This window comes from Myiozetetes cayanensis, unplaced genomic scaffold (assembly GCF_022539395.1).
Source record: "Myiozetetes cayanensis isolate MyiCay16 unplaced genomic scaffold, myiCay2020 scf3, whole genome shotgun sequence".
Taxonomy (NCBI): Eukaryota; Metazoa; Chordata; class Aves; order Passeriformes; family Tyrannidae; genus Myiozetetes; species Myiozetetes cayanensis.
The window spans coordinates 70,449,103-70,472,934 of NW_026087521.1; the positions used below are offsets into that span (position 1 = coordinate 70,449,103).

General features: G+C 42.2%; 1 protein-coding gene across 4 annotated transcripts in view; it reads left to right on the forward strand.

The window, feature by feature from the left end:
• RASSF8 (Ras association domain family member 8) overlaps window positions 1-23,832 on the forward strand; it is a 75,581-nt gene that overhangs the window by 33,636 nt on the left and 18,113 nt on the right. For all 4 annotated transcript variants that reach the window (XM_050325379.1, XM_050325381.1, XM_050325377.1 and 1 more), the window contains exon 3: window positions 22,194-22,390. In XM_050325379.1, the coding sequence (XP_050181336.1) occupies window positions 22,288-22,390 (103 nt within the window). In that variant the 5' untranslated portion in view covers window positions 22,194-22,287. The remainder of the gene's footprint in view (window positions 1-22,193; window positions 22,391-23,832) is intronic.

The following is a 23,832-nucleotide window of genomic DNA, read 5'->3' on the forward strand; positions in this document are numbered from 1 at the left end:
GCAAATGAAGTTGGTGAAGCAAGTGAGAGAAACTCAGAATGCAGGTTCTTCTCTGGCTTGTCACCATTCGCAGGCTTTGCTTAAAGCTGCTTTGCCTTATGTGCACACGTCAGCTTTTCAGTGGTAGACTTCTATCTGAGTCACACCTCCCTGTGTTTCTGTGTGTGACTACCATTCAGCAGCTCCTTCTATTGCAAACACAGTTATCTGGAGTGGTATTCCATTGATAACTGCAGCAGGTGAGGGAACCAGTATAACTAAAGAGAAGAAAATTCTCTGGTCGTTTGCCAAAATGATAAGCTTGTCTCTTGTTGGAGTTCTGTGTATCAGAAGTACACATGGGGGTAAATGTACAACAGCTTTATCTTACTGCAGAAAAAGCTGAAAGAAAGTGTTATTGCTGATTCTTCCAGCTGTGTAAGGAAAGATGGTGATATTGCACAACCAAAAGGATTTACTTGCATTGTCCTTAATATAGTGTAGAACTAGAAGTAGTACTTCTGCACAAATATAAAACACACCCTGTGCTCTGTAGGAGCTTTACCAAAGTGTGGCACATGTGTGTGTATGTACAGCATAAAAAATGCTGTGTTGTCTTTTAGTCTGACTTTAGACACTGTCTTAAGCTGTCTTGGGTTTGAGAAGGGTGTTTTTAGTTGTTCATTAGAGTGCTTTCAGTCTCACATTGTAGGCATGTCATGTGTCTCTTTAATATACATCAGTTGGTCGTTCTTCCTCTAAAACAAACATTTTCAGGGAAGGAATTGCTGCCTGCAACCAACAGCGTGTTCTTTGCTCAAGATTATGGTGGTTCTGTGTGGTGGAATAGTACCAGCAATGAAGATGGCTAAAAGAGGGTGGAGAATTCATAAAGACATTGGTCTCTCACCTCTCCCATCTGGCATTTAGCCAGAGCACATGTATGTTAACCTGTAACTCCAGGAAACTTGGAATGCAGTGGTGTTTGGGCCAGGTTTTCTTCCACCGAATTAAAATATTGAAGAGTTTGTTGTTGACTGTATTCGAATAAATTCCTTTCAGTGGAGCCAGTTTGTGGCTGCCTGCCAGGTGACTGCAGTGTCACTCCTTTATTTGTCACTTTGAAACAAGTCATGTGAGTTACGGTCCTTGAATGATTTTATTGTGTGAGAACAGAAGGTATGTGCCTGCTGAAAACTCACCAGGATGGTGCTTGCCCATCCTCACATGGGGAGAGTTGCTTATTTACCTCTGCTTTTTTTGAATAAAGCACTTTGGTTTGTGATCATAAGCGTCACTAATCTAATTTGTTGTTGTTATATGACTTTCTTTTGCTGTCTATTTTGGGGGCATGAGACAAAGGGTCAGCTTGTAGTGTGTGGATTATTAGAACTTTATATATATATATAAAAATCAGTGGTTTCTACGTGTTTTTGATGGTCTTTTAAACCTGGTTCCCTCATCTTGGAGAGAAAGCAGTAGAACTGAAAAATGCTTAGAGGAAGGTAGTAAAGAAGAGATATGTGAGCAATTCAGCAATCCTGGAGTTTTCAGTCCAAAAAAAACCCCAGCTTAATGTGGGTGGGAAGCCTATAAAGTGCTGAACGAGGTGAAGGCAAGCAGATCTTGTTTTGTTCATTCTGGCAGCACAAGAACCAGTGGAGATGGACTAAAGCTGGTCAGAACCTAGGTCAGAACAAACAAACAAACAAAAGCAGGTAGTTTCATGCTGCAGGAATTAGATCTGCAGAACTCCTTGCCATGAAGCTGTGGAGACTGAGGAGAGGAAGAGAACTCCTGTGAGTGATAGTAAACACAAATCACACCTTTGGTCCACTGTGCTGCCTCTCACAGCCTTTGGGTGTTGTAGATCCTCTGGAGTTGTCTCTGTGACTTTGAAAGCAAGGATTTTTGGGGGCAGCAGTAGGTGGTTCGGGGCCCTTACACTTCTTCATGAAACTTTCAGTTGAGAAGTTAGAATTTCATTAGAATTTCAGTCGTGCCTCTACTTGATTTCAGAACAGAGGAGCGACTTTGGCAAACGTTTTTCTTTCACAACTTCAATTATGAGAAGTGGACAAAAATTCACACTTTTTCTTTTGAAGCTCAGTGTAGGTCTAATGACCCTCTAAACTGAATTAATTTGCACAAGGTCTTAAATACAAAACTGTTGTTTTTTGAGACATTTAAGAGGCATTCAGTATTTTTACTCAGTGTTATTGGATTCATCTTTGCTGGTGTTATCTACTGAAAGAAATTAATAGATGGGACAAGTTCCTGGGTGCTCTCTGAAAGGATCTGTGCTTCAGGGAGAGTTTTTCTCTGATGTGCCAGCGAGTTCTGGTTCAGGTGAGAAATAATCTCAGAGGAAAAGCGCTACCTCTCACATTTTCACTGCTTCCCTTCCTTACTGTTGTGCACACCTTTTACTGGTCTGGGTTGAGTCAGCACAGGAAAAAAACCCTAGGATTCTTCTGACAGTGGTATCACTGGGATCCTTGACTCTTTCTGCATTCTTTGGATTACAAGAGATACTTTTCATCTCTTGTCTCTCTTTGAGTTGAACACTGCACAATGTACCTCTTGTTTCCTTGCTGGCTGTGTTGCACTTGTTCAGACTGGTGGGATGGCAGAACTGAAACCGAAGATTCCATGACTTGTGCATCCGTTTCTTTCCTCTTCCTCACTTGTTCACGTTTTTATTACATGCAGCTTCTTGCTTTCTCACGAGAAGAAGCTCATGAGGCTTCTTTTTCCTCCCTTTCTTTGTCCTGTGTAAATCTGTCCTTACGTAAAACCTGGATTTTATGTCCACATCTGAGTGGTTTGTTTACATTTGGAGCAGCAGTACTTCAAGTTTTTGGAATGCACTTCCAAGTTGAATTCTGTGACTGTGGTTCTGAGGAAACACACAGGTCTAATGGTTTTAAAAAAAAAATCAAATTAAAATTCTACCAGTGTTTTTTTTTCAGGGTTGAGACTCATCTTTTGCTTGCCAACCAAGGGCAAAGTGAAAATGGAATGTAAGTGGAGACAGCATGTCTGGAAAGGAGGACAGAACTATTGATAATGAATGACAGGGAGGGTGGTGTGTGGAAATGCCACTTCCATGAAGAGACAGGAATCCCCAGCTTTTCTGCTTCAAAAATATTTGATTCTTGAGACATGGGTTGCCCTGTCCAAGCCCTGGGTGTTGCAAGCAAACCATTTCAGACTTTCTTTTTGGGGTTTTTTTTATATGAATTTATTGAGCACTGGCAAAGTTTGCATCCTCTCATTGCTCTGCTTCCTGGGTTGTTGTTTTCTGTGGAGCAGTGAAAAAGAACTGGATCATGTGTTTCCTGTGGACTCCTAACTTTTAAATTTAAAGTTAACCTGACTTAGCCTGGTTTTTATTAATTTATTGATCACTAGGGAATCCTGCAGTATTCTAATCTTCACAGTAGCAAGATGTAGAAGACCTCACCTGAGGGGTGTTTTAATGATTCACTGTCACTAAATATTTGAGAGGAAAAAAAATGTACCTATTACACAACTTCTAACAGCAGCTCCAAGTTTTCCCACTTTATTCACTGCTGTGTAAACATCAAAATGTAGCTTTCCCAGCCTGCAACTGCAGAGATAGTATTGTTTTTTGCACTAATTGCAGTGCACATTAGTCATTTCTTTCTCTGGCAGGAAAGAAACTCAGCTTTTTTGGAGGCATGTCGTTTTCTGATACAATCTTTTCTCTTTGTTCTCTGAAGGTTTGGCAAGTCTGGAGGCTACTTCCCACAAAGGATAGCTGCACAGTGTTCTAAAACCAGAATTTCTAGGCTTTAAAGAAATAAAAGTTCACCTTCTGAGTTTTAGTTGTTAAGGAAACATGCTTTAGTAATTGATATCTTGGAGCGAGGAGGAAAAAATAGCAGTTAAATGAAGTCAGATTTAGATGCATCTCACTTGTCAAATCTGCAGAAAACTCACAAATACCTCCAAATTAATATTCAGAGCATTCATCACTAAATATGTGAAGGCCTGTCTTACTTTACTCTGGAAGTCTTTGTACTTGCAAAAGTAATTTCAGATTTCTTTCGTGTAACCTTTCCTAGATCTGAGGAGATTTCTAATTGAAGTCTTGAAGCCTCTCCAGGAAGCAGTAGAACCACACAGCTTGTCACAGAGCTAGCCAAACCTGACACCTATCACCTGGAACAGCATTATTGCATTTTGGACAAAGCATCCCTTTGAATTCCACGTAGCAAGGCTTTGTTTTTTCACAAAAAAAAAATCCCAAAACCAAACCTGAAGGCCCCTGTGCTTTCAAAGGAAACCAAAAAGGTTAAGATTCCAGATTACTTCTAAACTCAGATATTCAGTGTGTCTTTTTGTCCTGGGTGAGGAATTATCATGGTTTTTAGAGCGGTCTTTTTTAGTTCACCAGCAAAGTTCTTTTCAGAATACAAAAATGAAGGGTTTTTGTTTGTTTGTTTTTTGGTTTTGCTTTTTTAAACACACAACCTGCTTCCCCCCTCCTCCCCCTTTCAGCTCCCTCTTTCATCCCTAGGCTTTCCCATCAGTTTGGATTATTAGGAAGGATGGGAAGTCCAGAACTCATCGCTGTTGTGTTTTTGCTGTACAGATCAGTGGTGAGCACACTTCTAAGTAAGGTCAAAGCATCTCCCTTGCCAGAGGGCCCTTGAATTGGCATTTCTACCCCAGCCAGACTGCAGGATTGTCTCAGCTGAGTCCCCTCAGTTGGGGACACTGGGACAGTTTGCTCTGACAGGCTCTCCTCAGGGGTGCCCAGCAATGGCACAAGAGGAACGGGCAGGAACTGATGCCTAGCAAGTTCCAGCTGGACATGGGGAAGAACTTCTTTGCTGTGCAGTGACCCAGCCCTGAACAGATTGCCCAGAGAGGGTGTGGAGTCTCCCTGACTGGAGGTTCCGTGCCCTGTGCTCTGGAATGACTCAGCTTGAGCAGGGAGGTGGGAGCAGATGACCCACTGTGGTCCCTTCCAGCCCGACCCATCCTGTGATACTGCTCTGGTTTTTAAAGGTATTTGTAGACAGATCCTTGCTCTCAAGAGGTGTTATGTGCATGCCTAATTTCCCTGTGAATCCATCAGTATGTATCAAGTGAAGTTTGTGTTCCAGCCTCTTCAGGCTTGGGGCTCTCTCCTTGTTTGAGTGGAAAACAGGAGCTTGCAGACTGATAGATCATGCAATAAAGATTGGCAACGTGTCTTCTCTTGCCACGTCCAAGAACTTTACTTGCAAAGTACAGACTCCATCACTGTTAGACTAATGTAGTATCATAAAATATATTGCCAGTAATTTGCTGTTGTTAGTTGAAACGGAGATATCTTGTTCTGGAGCATGCTTGGGCAACGGATGCTTAATTTTGTTGGCAGCCTTTATCATAAAAAAGGGTGAAAAGAGATTAACTAAAACATAGCTACCGTGTGTACATATAGCCCACTCCTCTTCTCCAGGCTGGAAAAAGTTACTAGATTTTAGTGAGATGTTTCTAGAACCCTGTCTATCCAGAAAGGAAGGCAGGTGAGAATTACTCTGCTCAAACAGAGGGTTTTTTAGTAAATGGGAGAGGAGTGACTGTGTGGTGATGTTTATTTGTGGATAGTTTGGGATTTTTTCCTCTGCAAATAATGCTCTTCTATATGGTTTTTATCCTGGTTTGGAGAGGCTCAGACAGTGTCAGGTGGCTGTAATGCTACTTGAAGAGAAAATGCTGATAGTGCCTTTTCTGTAACACAAACCAACAGGTTATTTTGTTGTCTCTGGTCAAATTATTATATAAATATTAGAAGACTTGCATCTGAAGTAGCTGGGAAGCTGAAAATTGTTCTTCTGCTGATGGACCTGTAAGGATGGAAGTTTATTTACCATTTTAAAGTACTTCCAAGCATGATCTGGATGGAAGCAACTCTAGCTCAGCTCCTGGTTTTTCCTGTACATAGGCAGTGCAAGCTGGGGGCACAAATAAATGTACGTGGCAGTAAAGACTCTCAAGCTAAAATGTGACAAAAAATGCCTCTTTTTTTTTGCAAATTTGCTAGGTGTATTTACATGCTCTGTGTGCATTTTGACATGGTTATTTCAACACATGAGAAGCATCTTGACCAAGCACAGCGTTATCAGAGGCTTTCAGGAGGGTCTGTGTAATTTATTGGTTGTGAAGCACAATGCAGTGCAGGAGTTCCTTGGCAGATAAATCTTTGCCCACTATTCAGAACATGCAGTTCCCTCTCTCCTACACCTACTTTAATCACCTTTTTACAGGAGCATAAAGTGCTGGCTGGAATGCCACAAAAAAAATTATATAGAATATTATATGTAATATTCAATAATCCCACAAAAATCCCAGAAGTAATACTGATAACTTCTGATGAACATATATAATGAAAGCTTTTTGGTGGGATTTAAGATTCTATTTCACATCTTGGTATTGAAATTTACTTCAGAATTCGGTGAGGAAAAGAAATATCCTTCTTTCTTGTTTGTTTTATGTCTGAAATACTAACCTTGTGGAACAAACATGGTGGTTTTATTAGAGGGAAACAAAGGAAAAGGACGTCAGCAGTGTATTGTGCAGTTGAGGGTTCAATCTCTTCGATATACCCTTAAAAAGTTTCTTTGGAGGATTGAGTTTTTTGGGGGGGGATTTTTTTGGGTGGATGGTAAAGGGTGAGGGACAATCTTTGCCATCTTCATAGCTGAAGAACCCCATATTTTCTTCACTGTACAAAACCCAAAAATTAAATGAGAGTTCAGGGAACCCCTAGAAGAATAAGTTGTAAGTAGCTGCAGTTTCCATCTCGCAGCTCATGTGGTCTGAGATAGAAGAAAATATAGATTTTCTGCGAGTAACACATTAAACTTTCCATTTTCAGTTCCAAGTGGGGATATAAATCTTTACCCTGCACGTAGCTGATGCAAAAGCTGGGGCTCAACTGAAGAGAGAACTTTATCTGGAAAACACAGGCACTAATGCAGTTTTACAGTGGAATCTCAAATGCCTTTACTTTCCTGGGAGATGTGTCAAAAGCACCCACAGAACTACTTAAATCACCATCTTCCCTTTACTGTCTTGGTGCTCATAACTTCCATGTTATGGAAGTGCTTTTCAGGGAAAGAAAAAGAGAGATATTTTAAAATAAGATGGAAAGGGACCTGTGTGCCATAATCCATCACAAGTGGTTTAGGTTCCTGTTACTGTGACATGTGAAGTGTGCTGTTGAATCCATCACTTCTGATATTACAGAAACAACCCCAAAACCTGAGATATGCCTAGCTGTGGTAAAATAGGCCCTTGAGCCTCAGCAGAAGTTTAGGAATAATGAGATAAAGTGCTTTCTAGTCACGTGGATTGTGGTATCCACTCACTTCAAAGCTTGTAGGAATGCCTAAGATGGTGGGGTTCTTGGGAGGCAGTTTATTTCTTTGTAAATATAAGTCAAGTAGCACTGGTTGCTCCTAAAAACTAAAAACTAAACTAAAGGTGCCATCTTATCTGCCCTTCAGTGTCAAAACCACAGGGGGCATGCATGCCTTGATAAAGCTTGGAGGAGTGGTTGTGGTGCTGAATTCCCTGGTTTTATAAGGTTAGGAGGGTTGGAGCACCGCAGTGTTTTGGTTTTCATTGCATTCACCACTGAACAAAACTTTTGCCTCAGTGCTCTCTCCTGACACCTGACACTTGTCCTACTTGGATGGGTTCCTCCCCAGAGCGAGAGGCTTTACATGACAGGCTCCCCTGGCAGCGATTTGTGCTGGACTGGGTTTTGAATTGAATTAAGGGTTTCCTATTTTTAATTAGGCTTTCCACCGTGTTTTAGTGTTTCCCATTTTCTTCGGCTTTCCCTCGCTGCAGTGAGTGAGTACCTGTGTGTAATGAGTCATTTTGGCCTCTGAGCTGGTTTTTACGTTCCCTGGGGATCGTGCAGGGATTTTGGAGTGTGGGGTTTGGGGATTTTTGAGTGCCAGTGCTGGCTAAATACTGAGGCTATAGATTGACCTGTGCAAGAGGTTTCCTGGAGTCTCTACACAGGTATTGCCTGAGGCTGGTTTAAGGATCTGGGAGGCTGAAGCTCAGTCTACACCTTTGCTGGTGCAGTTTTAGTCTCTTCCCACATGTCCTGGCAGTGAGGTGGCACTAACACCACAGCACATAAGGAGGTTAGTTTTGTGCAGCTCTCCTAACTTCTATACTAAGAAAAACTTCTTCATGCTGGACTATTTGAGAAGTTTCAGGGAAATCTGTCATCTTTTCAGTGAGGGTACAAACAATGTTGCTCTGTGGTGGACTCCTCCATTTGGGAAAACGAGTGATTTTTACTTTTTTTTTTTTTACCATTGTGTTTGGGCCAAGGCAACATCCTTGGCACTTCTATCTGACAGAGACAACTCCAAGGTTTAAACTAACCATAGATTAGATAGCTCGAGTTGGGCTTCAAGGTGAAATCCTGTTTCATGAAGTACTTGAAGGGCAACTTGACCTCTGCAAGAAAGTTTAAAAAAAAAAAAAGAGAGACAAAAAAAGTGGAACCTGAACACTATCCACCAGTTATTTTGTACTACACACTACATTTCTCCTCATCTTGCAGCATCGCAAGGAGCGTTGGCAGAAGCGAGAAATCCTAATAGTTCTCTTTTAGCAGAACAGGACTGAAAGTTCAGCTGATCCCACTGCTCCTTGGATGCTGAAAGTGGGACTTTTTAGCACTTTGAACAGTCTTACTTGATCCACAGCTTAAATGCTGCTTCAGGGAAGCCAAACACTGGCTGTTTGACTCCCCAGTTAGTGTGCATGTGTTGGTAGTAACCTGTTCTTGTGTGCTGACAGGCAGAAAGAATCATGGAGCAGTTTAGGATAGAGGGAACTTCTGAGATGGGACTGAGATGATCCAGCCCTTGTCCAAAGCGTGTCCTAAAATGGGACTGAAACACTGCATTGCTTTGGAGTGCTTTGTTTCCAAAACCTGCTGTCTCTGTGGTGTATTTCATTGTATTAAAACACTGAAAATCTGAAAGGTTCTCAGTGAATTTAGATGTTCATTTTATTTAGTGTGCAGGTGTGTCTGTCTTCAGGTTTTTTCCTTCTTTTGGCTTAATCCTTTGAGAGTGCTAAAATGATTGAGGTTTTCTTCATGAAGATTTAACTTTGTTTGCCTGTTAATTGAGTAAGAGATGCAGGGATATGCATCTGCTCCTGGGTTTAGTCCCTGTTGGTCTTTTAGGGTGTTTGAGAGCGAGCTTTTGTGTTTTTACCCTCTGGAAGTTAATCTAGCCATGCACCCAGTGCTGTTGTGCAGATCCCGGTGCACACTTTGCTCCCTGTGCCATGGGAAACCTCCAGTGAGAGCTTCCTGTGTTCCCATCTCTGCTGCCAGGGCTGTGTAAGCATTTCTGTGAAAGGATTTTGTATTTTATTTTATTATAATCCAAAGTCTGTAAGCAGTATTAAGAACTGAAAATTCTTCCATACCATAAGAATGCCTTTAATTACCGGATTTGTGGAGCTAAAATCCCTCTTGCCTTTTCTTTTCTTTCCTTTTTTTTTTTTTTTTTTTTTTTGGCAGTCTGATGTACATTGGGGTACATTCTTGGTCTGCCTGTACCAGAGAATGTAACCCTACAGAGCTGCTTCCAGGAAACCTCCTTCACTGTGTCTTAAGCACTGCTTCCTAAATGCAGAATTCTGAATTTCTGGATGCTGAAGTTCTATCAGCTGGGATTTTGTTCCAGGCCTGAATCCATGCTGCTCAGATATCTGTTCTGACACTGTTATCCTAAATAACACACCACTGCTTGAGCACTTTGAAGAATTATGTGTTCTGATGGCAGGTAAGAAACTCATACCCCCATTTACCTTTTTTTTTTTTCTTAGCATGTTTGTTCTTTAAAGTGTGTTTTGACAGGGCACAGCAGTTTCTGTTCAGCTGGGGGTGGATTTTGGTGTTGTTGATTTAGGCTTCAGAATCCTCGTATTAGATTGCTGCTTGTCAGCAAAGTGCAGGATGCACCACGTGGAAACAGCATGACCCCAGCTCCAGCAGTGGAATTCGGATAAAGTGATACTGTTTTCTCTCCTTTTTTTAAAAAAATTATTATTTCTCTGGTAAAAGGCCTGAGTTTGCACAAGCATAGCTTTATGAATCTGCCTTAGCTTTGTGAAAGGAAATATTTCAGGAATAGCTTGAAGGTGTTATATTCTTTCTCAGGATACACCAGGTGTTAAAGCACTACTAAAGCAAAAATAAAAAATTGTATTACTAACATTGAAAGCTCTCAAATTTTGTTACTTCAACCTAAACATTTTGGCTTCCTACTTCTAGGATCCCAGTGAGCTTTTGTAAGTGGAAGAACTGAAAACAGTTGAACAAGCAGGACTGCAGCTCCAAAGTTGTTTTTAATTAAAGGCTCTCTCTTTTGCAGACTACTCCCACATAGAGGGTTGGAAGCTCCTAAATTTCCATGCATAGAATTTTTCTTTATTCCCCTGGGAGGACAATGGACTTGACCACCTACAAAGAATGCAGATATTGCAGTGAAAGCAAAAAAAAAAAAAAGCTTCCTCTCCAGGCAGAGATTGGCTGGGAATGAAAATAAGAGCTGGATGTTTTTGGTTGTGCTGTTCTTCTTGCAATCCATGTGCAACACAGTTTCATTTTACAGAGAAATCCAAGCTGTCCAGTCCTGACTGTGCTGGTTGCAAACACACAGAGGAATTCTCAGGCAATGAGAGTAGATGTTGCAGGTCAAAGTTTAGGGTGGTCAGTAGGTCAAGGAGGGAATTGCACTCAAATTCAGGTTATGGTAAAAATGCATTAAAAGTGACCTTACTGTGATCTTTAATCAGGGGACCAGATTTCTACCAGTGAGAGCAGGTTTGTTCCTTTTTTTTTTTTTTTAAATCTTTTCAAAAGATGAAATTGCTTCTAAAAGCAAAAAGGGAAAACCAATCAAAACTTTGTGATTGAGACATTGTGACGAGCTTGTTCTTATCAATTATCAGCGTGTAGCTGTCATGGTTCGTTTGGATCCCTTCAAATTTATAGGACAACATCCTCTGTAAATTAAGCTTTATTTTATGAGCTCGTTAGGAGAGGAAACAAATAAAGATGATAAATAATCCAGTGCCTTCCCTTCAGAGGAGTGCCACTTCATGTGCACAGTTTACACAAGAACATTCCACTCTAAAATGATGAAGGTTTGGGCAATCCAGTTCTCCTGGTTTTGATATGCTGAGAAGTTCGTGAAGTTCAGACAAGTCCCATGGCAAATCCTGTGACAATACCCAGTTTTCCCTGCTTGGGAAAATTATTTAATTAACCATTAAATCATTGCAAACATTCCCTCTATAGTATATAATAGACTCTGACATAAAGTTAATCATAACTGTTTCTATGACTGAGATGAGGAGAAAGAAGGAGGAGGGTTCTTTAGGTGACTAAACTACCAGGGGTTCCTTGGAAAACTTGAAGCTCACTCAATAATTAACATAAAAGTTGTTTGCCCTTAAAATGAAGGCAGGCAGTGAAAACCTGGGAAAAAAACATACAGAAAAAAAGAAGATGGGGATCTTTAGCAAACGAGATCAGAATTTTGAGTCACTGGGGTACATCTGTTTTGGGCCACTGCGTCTGAGGTGTTTGACACGATTGAAGAGGCAGGGCCTGAGGCCTCGGCACTTTTTGGAAATTAAAGCCCCTTGAACATCTGAAACACAGAGGAACATGTGCTACAGGCATGATCTTAAATTAGCTGCTCTTGAAACTACAGGCCTTTAGTGTCACCTCTTCAGCAGCATGGATGTCCCAAGGACTGGAATGCTTCTGGGTTTTTTACCCTCCTTTTTTAATACAGGCCTGCATTATCTTCATATAAATGTAAAACTCTACTGCACTCTGTGTTAAAGGTACCCAAGCCACATCAGGCTAATACCTTCTTCAGGGGAATGGATTCCTTCTTTTTGATAAAGACACCTAGGAGCACATGGGCGGTTTGGACATGGATGTTTAATGTGGCATTTCAGTTTACTCATCAGAAAAAACCCAACCAACCAAACTGTAATTCTCTTCTCTGGTACTTACGTAATTGTGGGGGGTTTGTTTTGGTTTTTGATTTGTTTGTTTGTGGTTGTTTGGTTTTTTTTTTTTAGTTTAAGTGTCATGTTTTGGATGCCTGGGCTCATGAATGCTTTATATTTTGGATAATTTTAATCTTTATTTACTCACTGGCTGATGATCGGCACAAACTTTCTGTGGGCGCCTCCCCCTGAGTTTTTTCCAGGGTTTAGGTTGCTTGATAGGTAACTGTGCTCAATAAGCCATTCTGCTCTCCTGCTGTCACCTGGGATTGTACGATTCCATAGCTGCACATCCATAAAGACTGGAAATCCCAGCAACCAGGAGACTTCCAGGCTCCTTTTGTTAAGATCCCCCACACAGCTCGAAATCCTTAACCATGCCTGTTAACTCATTCACTGCTGCTGGTGGCTCTGCAGACTGTGTTTTCTTCAGCACCAGTGTCTGACATCTCAGATTATCTCATAAGTTCAGAAACATATGATGAAGACTCACCACGATTAGAGGAATGATGACAAAATTCCCTCTAGAGGGACAACCCTACTTCCAAAAGGCAGGTGAGAAGGGAGAATTTGAAGGAGGACAGGGAGATTTAACCAGAGCTCCCCCTCTAGGTGTGTGTCTGAGGTGACTTCTGCAAGTGTCAAGAGTTCACTTGGGAAAATGCGCACCAAAGAAGAAGGGCAGGGATGAGTGTGGAAGGACTTCCTGAAGGAAAATAAGTGGATCACATATGATGTACTAGAGAAAGGGGAGGGCTGCTTTGTGCTGTTCTGCTTTTGGCAGGGCTGCTGACTCCAGAAATCTGTCCTGAGGTCGTTGTTTTGGATGGGGTTGTTGAGGGTGCATTGAGGAGGAAGATGTAATCATGAGGAGCAGAGATGAAAGCCTGGAACTGCATGGCCAGTAGTGAAAGGCTGGATCTCAGAAAGGTACAAAATGTAGATGCTGTCCGAAAACATGGAGGGGAATGAGTTGAAAGTTGTGCTGGTTTAAAAATGGTTGCAACAGAGAAAGTAGGAATGGGTAAATGAAAGCCTTTTTTTTCTCCCTTGCTGTGTTGAATTTGACCTGACATCCCTTTTCCATTGGCATAGCAGACTGTGACTTCTGTTTAATTGCCGTCAGACTTTTGGCATAGAATCCTGTTTTTCCTGAAGAGCTCTATGCTGGGTCGTTCCATGAATTCTGTGATGGTTGCTCTGAGCAATCTGGGATAGTGGAAGGTGTCCATGGCAGGGGGTTGGACTAAGATGATCTTTAAGGTCCCTTCCAACCCAAACCGTTCTGTGATTCCATGAAGATTACCTCAGATTTTGCTCTAATAAAATTAACCAACCTCACAGTTTTCTGGGGGGGGAAATACTTAAGTGATCCAGCTGAGTCCTTCTTTGCTTCTTCTCTTCTGTATTCTTCTATTCTACTTCTTTTGTGCCTGGGGAAATACAGAACTAAGCATAGCCAAGTGTAAATTTTTAGAAAGTGATGGGTTCCCCCCACTCATTTATCTTAATTAACAATTTAAAGACTCCTTGTAGAAATATGCTCTGTTCTGTCTTGCAGACTCTTCCGGGCTACCAAGAGAGTGACTTGAAAGTTCTTAAATAGCATTTAGTGAATAATGTAGCTGCTCACTGAATAAAACTGTGAGATTATAATTTTTTTGAAGCAGTTATGTTGATTAAGTTGAAAGTGCCTCACCTTATTTGTTTCATGAATTACATTTCATTACAGTGAGATTTCAGTCTTGTTGTACTGTGGCTTTAAATCATAGGATTAACTGACTTTTAAAACTACAGTTAATGCAAATTTGAGTAGATATGTCTGTTTAGATGCATTTTATTTCCTGCATCCTTCAGTGCAAGCATTGAAGTGGAGGAGTGGGCTCATTTGCGTGCAATGTTCCCCAAAATATAGTGGGAGAAGGTGTTGTGTTTGGGTTCAGATCTTGAAAGGTGGGAAGTATAATGGATTTTTAATGTGTTTTCCTGAGATGTGCCCTCAGTTCACATTGAGTCCAGGGAACACCTCTCTCTCACAGCTGAGAACTGGGGGCTGTAGGCAAATGAGAAAACACGGCGAACGCTGCACGTGAGCTTGACTGGGGTGTGAAGAGCAGATTCAGCCCTACAAAACCAAGGGTTAATGCAGTTCTCACCAGAACAGAGCTGATGATCTTGCTGCCATTAGAGTAAATACTGGCATTGCACTCCGGTGTCTTCAGTGCCTCACCTGGGTGTGTTTGTGGACAAACGTGAGGGGAAAAGTTGAATGGGTGGAGCTGTGTCTTCCCTGGAGCCAGCTGGGACAGTGACCTCCTTTTCTCTCCTTTGGAGCAAGGGCCTCTCAAGGTGCGAAGCACCTTTGAAGTTGTGTGTGTATTGTAGCTTTTGTATAAATATTTCCCCTACAATGAAATAGCTTGCTTACTCCTCTGCTTTTTTTTTTTTTGTTTTCTTTCGCTCCCACGCACTCTTTAGACCGTATTAGAGATGTATGGGTGTAACTTGCACTTAATGTTGGTGTTTATTAACAAAGTGTAGTGTAATAAAGCTGCTTTCTCAAAGGCACTGTATGTTTCATACTAATGAGGAACAAATACCTACACGGCTTTGGAAGATGTTGCAGAGCAGTAAATGTATGCCTGGTGACTGAGATGATGAATCATGAGATGTTTATTTAATGCACATGACTTTTTTTTTTTTTTCTGAGCCATTTGTCTCAGCATTTATATGCTGGGCAGTCTCCTTTGCATGTGGAAGAGGATATTCCTCTGGCACGGAAATAAAATGCATCCCAGCTGCTGCCTCAAACCTCTGCCCTGCTGCATCCAGCTCTCCTGTTGGAGCGAGCCCAGAGGAGGCCACCAAGGTGATCAGAGGGGTGGAGCACCTCTCCTGTGAGGAAAGGCTGGGAGAATTAGGATTGTTCAGCCTGGAGAAGTGAAGGTGACCTGTGGGGTGAACTAATTGTGGCCTTCCAGAACCTGAAGGGAGCTCACAGGATGGAGGGAGACTGTTCACGAAGGCCTGGAGTGACAGGACAAGGGGGAATGAGCTTCAGACTGTCAGAGAGGAGATTTAGATTGGATATTGGGAAGAAATCCTTCCCTGTGAGGGTGGGGAGGCCCTGGCACAGGTTGGCCAGAGGAGCTGTGGCTGCCCCATCCCTAGGAGTGTCCAAGGCCAGGTTGGATGGGGCTCTGAGCAACCTGGGCTGGTGGAAGGTGTCCCTGCCCGTGGCAGGGGGGCGTGGTTGGATGACCTTTAAGGTCCTTTCCAACCCAAACCACTCCATAATTCTGTGATCCAACCCTTTCCAGAACAGTGATGTGCAGTGAGGCTTTCTGGGATGGGTCTGTTCACTCCAGCATCTGTGATAGGATTGTTCCACACTGACAGTGTTGTTTGTTAGAAGCTGGAATACAGAGTGAGGGGAAGTAGTGTTTCATGTAAAACCACCTGCAGGCGATACTTCAGTCCTAATCCTGAAACAGGTTCAGGGTTGGGGTTTAGTGATTAAGCCTGCTTGAATCGAATTCAGACTTGTAAATCCTATCTCAAGTGCTGAAAGAAGCCCTGCATTAGATATTGTTTTGATTTGCTGGTACATATCCTAAGTGTAACGCTCTTAACTTTTAAAACTTCTGCTCTGGAAACTCTCTGACTGAAATCTAGTTAGTTAGAAGCAAAGATCCTTGCAACTCTGACTTGAGCGCTGTCAGCATTTCCAAAATGCCCTTGGGTTTTTGTACCTCAGCTCTGTGTGGGGTTCAGATGCTTTTTATATCTAAACTTAGGGAAGGGAGAGTGTTAATTTCGGAGTTGTTGTTCCTGGTGAATTAATTCAAGTGAGAGAGTGTGAAATTTACTGTTAAAAATGCAGGGTTATGTTCTCAGCAGTGACCAAATACAAAGGAACTTTAATAAGCCATCTGTTTCCTTGGCTCACCTGCTGGCTTGTTTTGCTTTCCAACCTTTTGTGGGGATTTCAAGAATGTTTTGGAGCGGAGTTGGGTCAAGCCTCGAGGCTCCAAAACTCCCAGACAGGGAGAGGTTTTGAGAGCAGTAGCACTCCAGCCATCCACAGGCGTTCGTGACAGAGGGTTGGAACTTGGTTTTCAATGAAGGAATGTGAATTTTAGACACAAGCTGTGATCATGTGCAGGAGGAAGATGTCCTAAAGACAAACGTGCTTGCTGAAGTCAGAGATCGTTCTGAAAATTGAAACACTGAAGATAAAAATACGGTTTTCAAGGTGGAAGAATTATTTCAGCTGCTAACTGGATGGTTGCCATTAACAAAATGTATCTTTGAAAGGGATGACAAGAAGCCTGGATAAAAGCTTCACCTCCTCTTATCACTCCCGAGCCTCCAAAAGAAAACAAGTTAATTCTTTCTGAATAATTCTCACCAATACAAAGAGAAGAGAGACCGACAATTTGGGTTTTTTCTGTGCTGTAAAGATTGCAGCCCAAGGAGAGATTTGGAGCTCAAGGAGAGGTCGGGGATGTTCTGTAATTATGCAAAATACCAGTTGTAGCATCCCCTGCTTCAAAACAACGTTTCTTTCCCTCATTTTTTCCCACCAGATTGTTAGCTGTGTTGCACCAGGAGAAACTGCCAGGCAAGCAGGAGTTCGTGTTCGAGGCGGTTGAGGGTTTTGGGATGGAAGTCAACTCGTAATTTGTCTGGGAAACTGCGATTTTGGGACTTCTGGGGGATTTGGGGTTATCCAGAGGCACAATTTCTTGTAGCTGTAGCTGCTGGAAACAACCTCCTGTATTCTTTAAGATTTATACAAACCCATGTACTGGTGCTGTCCCGTCCTCTCACAGGTTGTGTGGGTGTGCTTGGGTGTCACTTGTGGCACCTGGATTTTGGCCTGTTTCACACACACACACGTGTTAGACCATCTTTTGGCCATTCTCATGGGGGAGAATTCCTTGGTCTTAACAGTCTCTCTCGGGCTCGTTCTCAACACTGTCATCTTCATGGTTGTGGGACCTCTGGTTTGTTTGTTTTTAAGCAGTGCTCATTATCTCAGAGGGTTCTTCTGGAACAGCGAAACAATAACACTCCACGGGTGTTGGTCCCACAAAAAAATATTTGGAGGATGCTACCTCTGTGTAAACACTCACTTTTCAAAGAAAGTTTTAGCTGATTTCAAACCCACCCTCTGTTGCTTTCTGATAAAATTCTGTGTGCAGGAGACTTCCACTTGGTATTTTTGACTTGAACCTGCGGTGGAAGATCTTTGCCCTTTTACTGATGGGAAGCTGCGTGTCTTGTAGGATATTTCTTCTTCCTCACTCTTAAGGGAGGAAGCTTTTTGGAAAATGCTAGCGAGCTGGCTTCCAGCAGCCAGTTCTGTATTTGCAGTCATCTCCATCTGGAAAAAAAATGTTGCTTTTCTCTGTACCAGGATTCTTCTGGTGGGGAAAACCTGCCAAATGTGTTCCTGTTCATGGGGAGGGCACTGTCATGCTCTGATGGATGGTTCATAAGCTCTTTCTGGGTTATAAGCTGGGCTGGCTCATTTGTACTTGTTTGTTTGGTATTTTCTAACCAAGCCTTGCTAGCATGGACTAGCTATTCTTATTAATGAATTGCTCCCAGCCTGGGTGGAACAAGATGTTTGTCCAGGGCCCTGCCTTGTGTCATAACAGGGAGAAAACAAGGAGCACAGCTTGGCCATAGTGCACAGAGAATGAAAAACAAAGGGTAAATGGCAAGCTCCAGGTGATGTTTGGTTACAACTAATTACAAATGAAAGCACTCTGACTTTCAGGTGTAACTACACAACGTGCTGGCCACTTGTTGGGGCTACAGGAAGTTACTGAACTGGCTGGTCGAAATTCTGGAGCAGGATTTTTAGCTCTGATTTGAGGTGCGTGGTGCTTTCAGGTGGTGTGAACCCAGAAATGGGGTGGAATCAGCATCCTAATTTTGGCTCTCAGGGTTTCTCGTGACTTTAACGCTCACGAGAAGGTGTTTTGCAAACATCTGCTTGGGATATTTGTCTCTTAAATACAATACTTAGTCTTCTGTGGAGCTTCAGCCTTTTCTGTATTTTGTAAACTAGCTGTGGAGAGGCAGCCAAAAGTAACATGTGTGTGTATATATATATATATATTTGTATTTGTGTGTATATACGTGTGTTGGATTTTCTTTACACTTGAAAACTGAACAACTATCTGAAAGAGTAAGATACCATCAGCCAATTAGGATGAAAGGGGAATTTAGGAAAAATGCTTAATGCATGGTAATTGAGGAGGCTTCAGGCAAGGTAGTGGGGAAAAAAAAAAGGAAGAAGTAGCTGGGGGATGCCAGATTTGCAGTGCTTGGTTCTAGACAGAACTGCGTGTCACTCTGGAGCTGAGGGCTGACAGGCTGGGGAAAAGCTGTGATCAGAGGCGTGCTTTGGCTTGTGTGCCTCTCAGTAAATTGCTTTTGCATTCCTATTCCCAGTCATCGCTAAAATAAGAAGTTGTGCATAAAATGAACTGGGTTTGAACTTATGGGATGGAGAAACCTCAAGTGAGGTTTTTCCTCCAGCCCCTTCCACTGGCTTCAGAAAGGAATTTGTACAGTGTTGGAGGGAAGGATTATTTTGCCTCCATGTGCATTCTGGACAGAGACTGCAGGTCAAAAAATATATTTGGGGTGTCAGGGTGGCCCTCAGTGGGAAGACAAATAAGCTATTACTGATATGCAAGTGAACTGTCAGCAAATAAAGAACTGAATACATATGAAGCAAAGCCAAATGCTGATAAGATGATGTTGCAGAGCTATAACTGGGAAGCAGAGATAGGCACGCTGCCAGAAGGTTTTTTGGTTTTCAGACCTCTCTGTAAACTTCTAATGGGTATTCCTAGAAACCAAAACAATCCTAGATTTATTTTTCTTTCTTTTTTTTTTTTTAAACCTGTTTTAGATGAACTTTGCTTAGAAGTTATAGGGTGATTTCAACACATAGATCTTCCACTTTGGATGTGTGTGTGTGTATGTTCCTAGTGACAGGTCCCAAAAGGAACCACAGAGTCACTGAGGTTGGAAAAGACCTCCAGGATCAGAGTCCAACCTTTGACCAAACACCAGCATGTCAGCTAGACCGGAGCACTGAGTCCAGTCTTTCCTTAAACACCTTCTGGGATGGTGACTCCACCACTTCCCTGGCCAGCCCTTTTATTACTCCTTTAATTCAACCCTCTGTGTTATTTCACCACAGGCTTTTATTGGTTCTTCATCCCTATTTAGTCTACTAAAACTATTTTTCCTGCAAGAAATGAACAGGGAATGTTTCCCCTGAGCCTGAACTGTTTCAAAGAGACTTCATTAGGATCATTTGCAGCTTTGGTGAACGTTTCTTTCAAACTTGGAAGTGTCAGCAAATGCTCTGTTATTATGTGATGCCCCTCTTCAGTCTATCTTCTTTTTTTAAAGATGGATGGTAGGAAAACAGACGACCAAACCTGATCAGCACTGAACACAAGACATTGTACATTGTGTGCTGACTGGGAGGGGAAAAAATGCACTTGCTGGCTTGCTAAATGGAGATAATACTTTGGGTGTTGACAGGCAGAAAAACAATTAGAGCTGTCGGGTGCTTTGCTGATGCTGTCACACGGAGAGAGTGGCTTGGCCTGTGCCAGGAACTCTGAACTGTTCAACCCTCAGCTAGGTATTAAGTTAATTAACGAAGTTCCTTAGGGCTGGGCTTGGAATGTGAGGTCTGCTCATCTGGGAAGACAACTGGTCCAGGAATAAACAGGGGAGGTCACTGATGGGGGGCCCGTGAGGTGTTTTGTCAGTCACTGTTGTGTTACTGGCTGCTAAAAGACTTTTTTTCTGCTTAGTTTATTGGTACATTAAAATGGTATTAACTTACTGAAGTGTTTCTATATCTGATTTAATTTTATGCAGGAAAATAATTTATCAAAACCTCTTTGGGTTTTCAGGTGCCTACTCACGAATCAAAAGGCTGTTTCTCTACACACTTGGCATTCTTCAAAGATATCACTCTTTTATTAAATGTAGGAGCATGTTTGAAACCTGGTTTTACTTTATTTACACATAAATTTATGTACATTTAATTCTGGGCTGGTATTTTTGGGCAGGATACACACGAAGAGATGTGCTGGACTGGGTTTTCCCTGCACCATTTCTGCCTCCACGTGCAGTTCTGTTAAATCCATCAGCATCATCAGATTCCATGTTCTGTGTGTAACCCTACCCTGCCTGTCTTCACTAATCCTCTAGATAATTTTCAGATATCTGTCACTTTATCCCAGTGTTATCCCTTTTCCTGGTACTTAAAACTACAGGCAATATTTTGGAAGAATTATCGCTTTATCCATATGGGATTACCTGAATACATGAGCTTCTTTTATCGTATTATCATGGTTTATTTTTTTACGCCATCTGCTTAGATAACCCAGCTGTCTGATTAGGTTTTCTTTATTTGTTTTTGTTTGTGGTGTGGGTTTGTTTGTTTGTTTTGTTGGTGGGTGATTATTTTGGGTTTCTGGTTTAGTTTTATTTGTTTGTTTATTGTTTGTATTTTAAAGAATAATCATTATTGGTGGTTTGGTTTTTGTTTCAGCTCTGGGGAAAGGCTTTACGTTTTTGAGACAATAATTCTTCTTGGAACTTTTAACTCAAAAAGAGTGAAAACTGAGTAGATGAGGTGTGGTATGGCTTGCTTTCATATTCTTAGGCATTGCAATGCCTATGGAGAAACTTGGAATAACAGGTTTATTTATTATATTAGCATATAGTTAACAGATTGGTTTATTTATTTATATGAGCTAATATCTGTTTCCTGACAGAACCAGCACAGTGCTGGCAGGGGTTAAACCACCTCTACAGCACTTTCCCTGCTGCATCTCCTTGTTTTGCTCGCTTTCCTTTCTGGGGTTTGATGCTAAATGCACAGGTTTTAGGGAAGAGGAACCTGCAGCAGTTTGTGTAGGGAGACAAAAGTTGGGCTCTCATGGATGGCTGTAATTAGAAGTGTTTCCCCCTTGTTTTGGTACACCACCACCTGCTAGATGTTATTGAACAAACACTGAAAACATCCCTAACCAGTTCCTTGAGACATCCAGGCAGCATAAAAAAAGGAAGAGAGGCACTTGTTACAGGAAACTGTTATGAGTTTGCTCTGGAGTTGTTTATTTAGTGCTATTTCTCTGGGTGCTCTTTTCATAGAAACTTTTAACATTTCAGGAAACAAACTGTAATCAATGTAACTGGCATGTCTGCACAACGGGTAGATATTGCTGAAGTGTGGGATCACAGAATCATTAAGGTTGGAAAAGCCCTCCAGGACCGTGGAGTCCACCCTGTGCTCCATCCCCACCGTGTCCCCCTGCCCAGGGCACTGAGTGCCACGGCCAGCCCTTCCTTGGACACCTCCAGGGGTGGGGACTCCAGACCTCCCTGGGAAGCCCCTTCCAATGCCTGACCATCCTTTCAGTGAAGAAATTCTTCCTGATGTCCAACCTGAGCCTCCCTTGGCACAACTTGAGGCCGTTTCCTCTCGTCCTGTCCCTTGTTCCCTGGGAGCAGAGCCCGACCCCTACCTGGCTACAACCTCCTGTCAGGGAGTTGTGGAGAATGAGAGGGTCCCTCCTGAGCCTCCTTTTCTCCAGGCTGAGCTCACTCAGCTGCTCCTCATCACACTTGTGCTCCAGACCCTTCCCCAGCTCTCGTTCCCTTCTCTGGACACTCTCCAGCCCCTCAATGTCCTTGTCATGAGGGGCCCTGAACTGGACACAGGATTTGAGGTGTGGCCTCACCAGTGCCCAGCACAGGGAGACAGTCCCTGCCCTGGTCCTGCTGCCACACCATTCCTGATCCAGGCCAGGGGCCATTGGCCTCTTGCCCCCCTGGGCACACCCGGGCTCGTGTCCAGACGCTGTCACAGCACCCCCAGGGCCTTTCCCATGGGCCCTTTCCAGCCTCCGTTTCCCCAAAACGTGAGGATGTGTGTGTGGTTCCTGTTGTATTTAAAGAAAGGAGGCTGAGTTGCTTCTCTTGCCAAACAGGTGACAAGCTGAAACTGTTGACTTTCAGAACTGGTAATGCCTTGCTGTGAACACCAGGATTTTTCTCTCCTGTAGCTGCTGCAGGACAATCTGCTGCCTTCTCCCCGCCGCGGCTGCAAGGATGACCTGACTGACGCGCATCCATGGCTCTTGGGTGATCTGGTGAACCATGGAGCTCAAAGTATGGGTGGATGGAGTCCAGAGAATCGTGTGTGGGGTCACCGAGGTCACAACATGCCAGGAAGTTGTAATAGCCCTTGCTCAGGCCATTGGTGAGTAGCTCTGCCGGCTGGGAAATGGGGTTAATGAAGCCTTTTTTTTTAATGGAGCTAAAATGGGGGGAGGTGAGGGGGCACTGAGTATGAAAGTACAGTGTGCAGGGTAAACTTGTAGCCTTGGGTGTTTCACCTGCCAGAGGGAGATGAAAAAGAAAGAAAGGAAACACTTTGAAATCTATCAACTTTCGTTCCGTATCAATTTATTTTCTTAATAACAGCAACAACAATAATAATAATAATATGCTGCTGTTTGTTATTGTAAATACAGCCTGGATAAAGAAGGTGCTAAGCTGTCAATGTTTTGGGTACCAAAGGATATAAAAGCAGTGCATTCTAATGCTGTTCATTGAAATTATACACACTGTAAGTATCCTTAGTTATACTGGGAATAGCACAGACCAGTCAAATAGATCCTTCAGATTCTCCTCCTACCCTTTCATTGTGGTGTGCAGGAGTAACTTGGAAGTCTGTACAGTGTTAGCAATTTGCAGAGCAGTTTAGAAGGAAAAAAAAATAAAATCTTTCAGCCTTGTCAGATCTTTCTCAGTGATTAAGAGCATGATAATTTTTCATAGCTTGTCTTACCCAGATGAGTACTCAGTTTAATTTTTGGTACTCATCTCTTTGGAAGAGATGATAAAAAATTTGTGTGGTCTTATATCTGAAATATCTTTATCTGAATAAGGCTCAGCTTCATCCCTTCAGTATTTCCCATGCTGATTCTTATTCTTTGCTCAGAAGTTATAATTGGCTTTAGATGCTATTTAAATTTAAGCATTAAAGCCTATGTTTTACCTAAAATTAAATTAATCATTTAAAGGCTAATTTTTGCATTTTTCAGTGTGCCAGCAGTTTTGCAAAGTGTATTAGCAGTCTGAACCAATTTTAAAATAACAATTTTCTAATAAAAAATAACTTAGGCTTACAGATGCCAACAAGATATTCTACCTGTAAGCATGAAGTCAGTTTCTCTGAAATTGTGATGCTTATTTATTTAAATTTGTACTTCTGGACACAATTTTCACCTACTTTCATCTAATGGAGTAGAAGACTGGCACTTTTTTGTTTTATGATCTAAGGGGATCGAGCACAATGCCAGCATGTGTTTATCTGTATGCATCAAATAACTTTTAAAGCTTCATTTAAAAATCGTAGAAAGTCAGTTTGTCTCTCAAGTCTTGCATTTGATGTTTAACTGTTAAATGTGCTTTTGCTGGTGGTGCTTCTTGAAGCTTTTTGTTTAATGCCCATTGATTCCTGAACAGCTTTCATATCTTATTTTGTGCCTGTAGGGTTTTTGGGACACAATTACGCTGCCATGATCACTTCCTAGTAACGATTAAGTGATACATATTTAGAAATAACAAAGTGGTTGTGACACTTTAGTTCTTTACCTTGCTTTCAGTATCTCTTCTCCCTGTTTCCTCTGCCTCCTC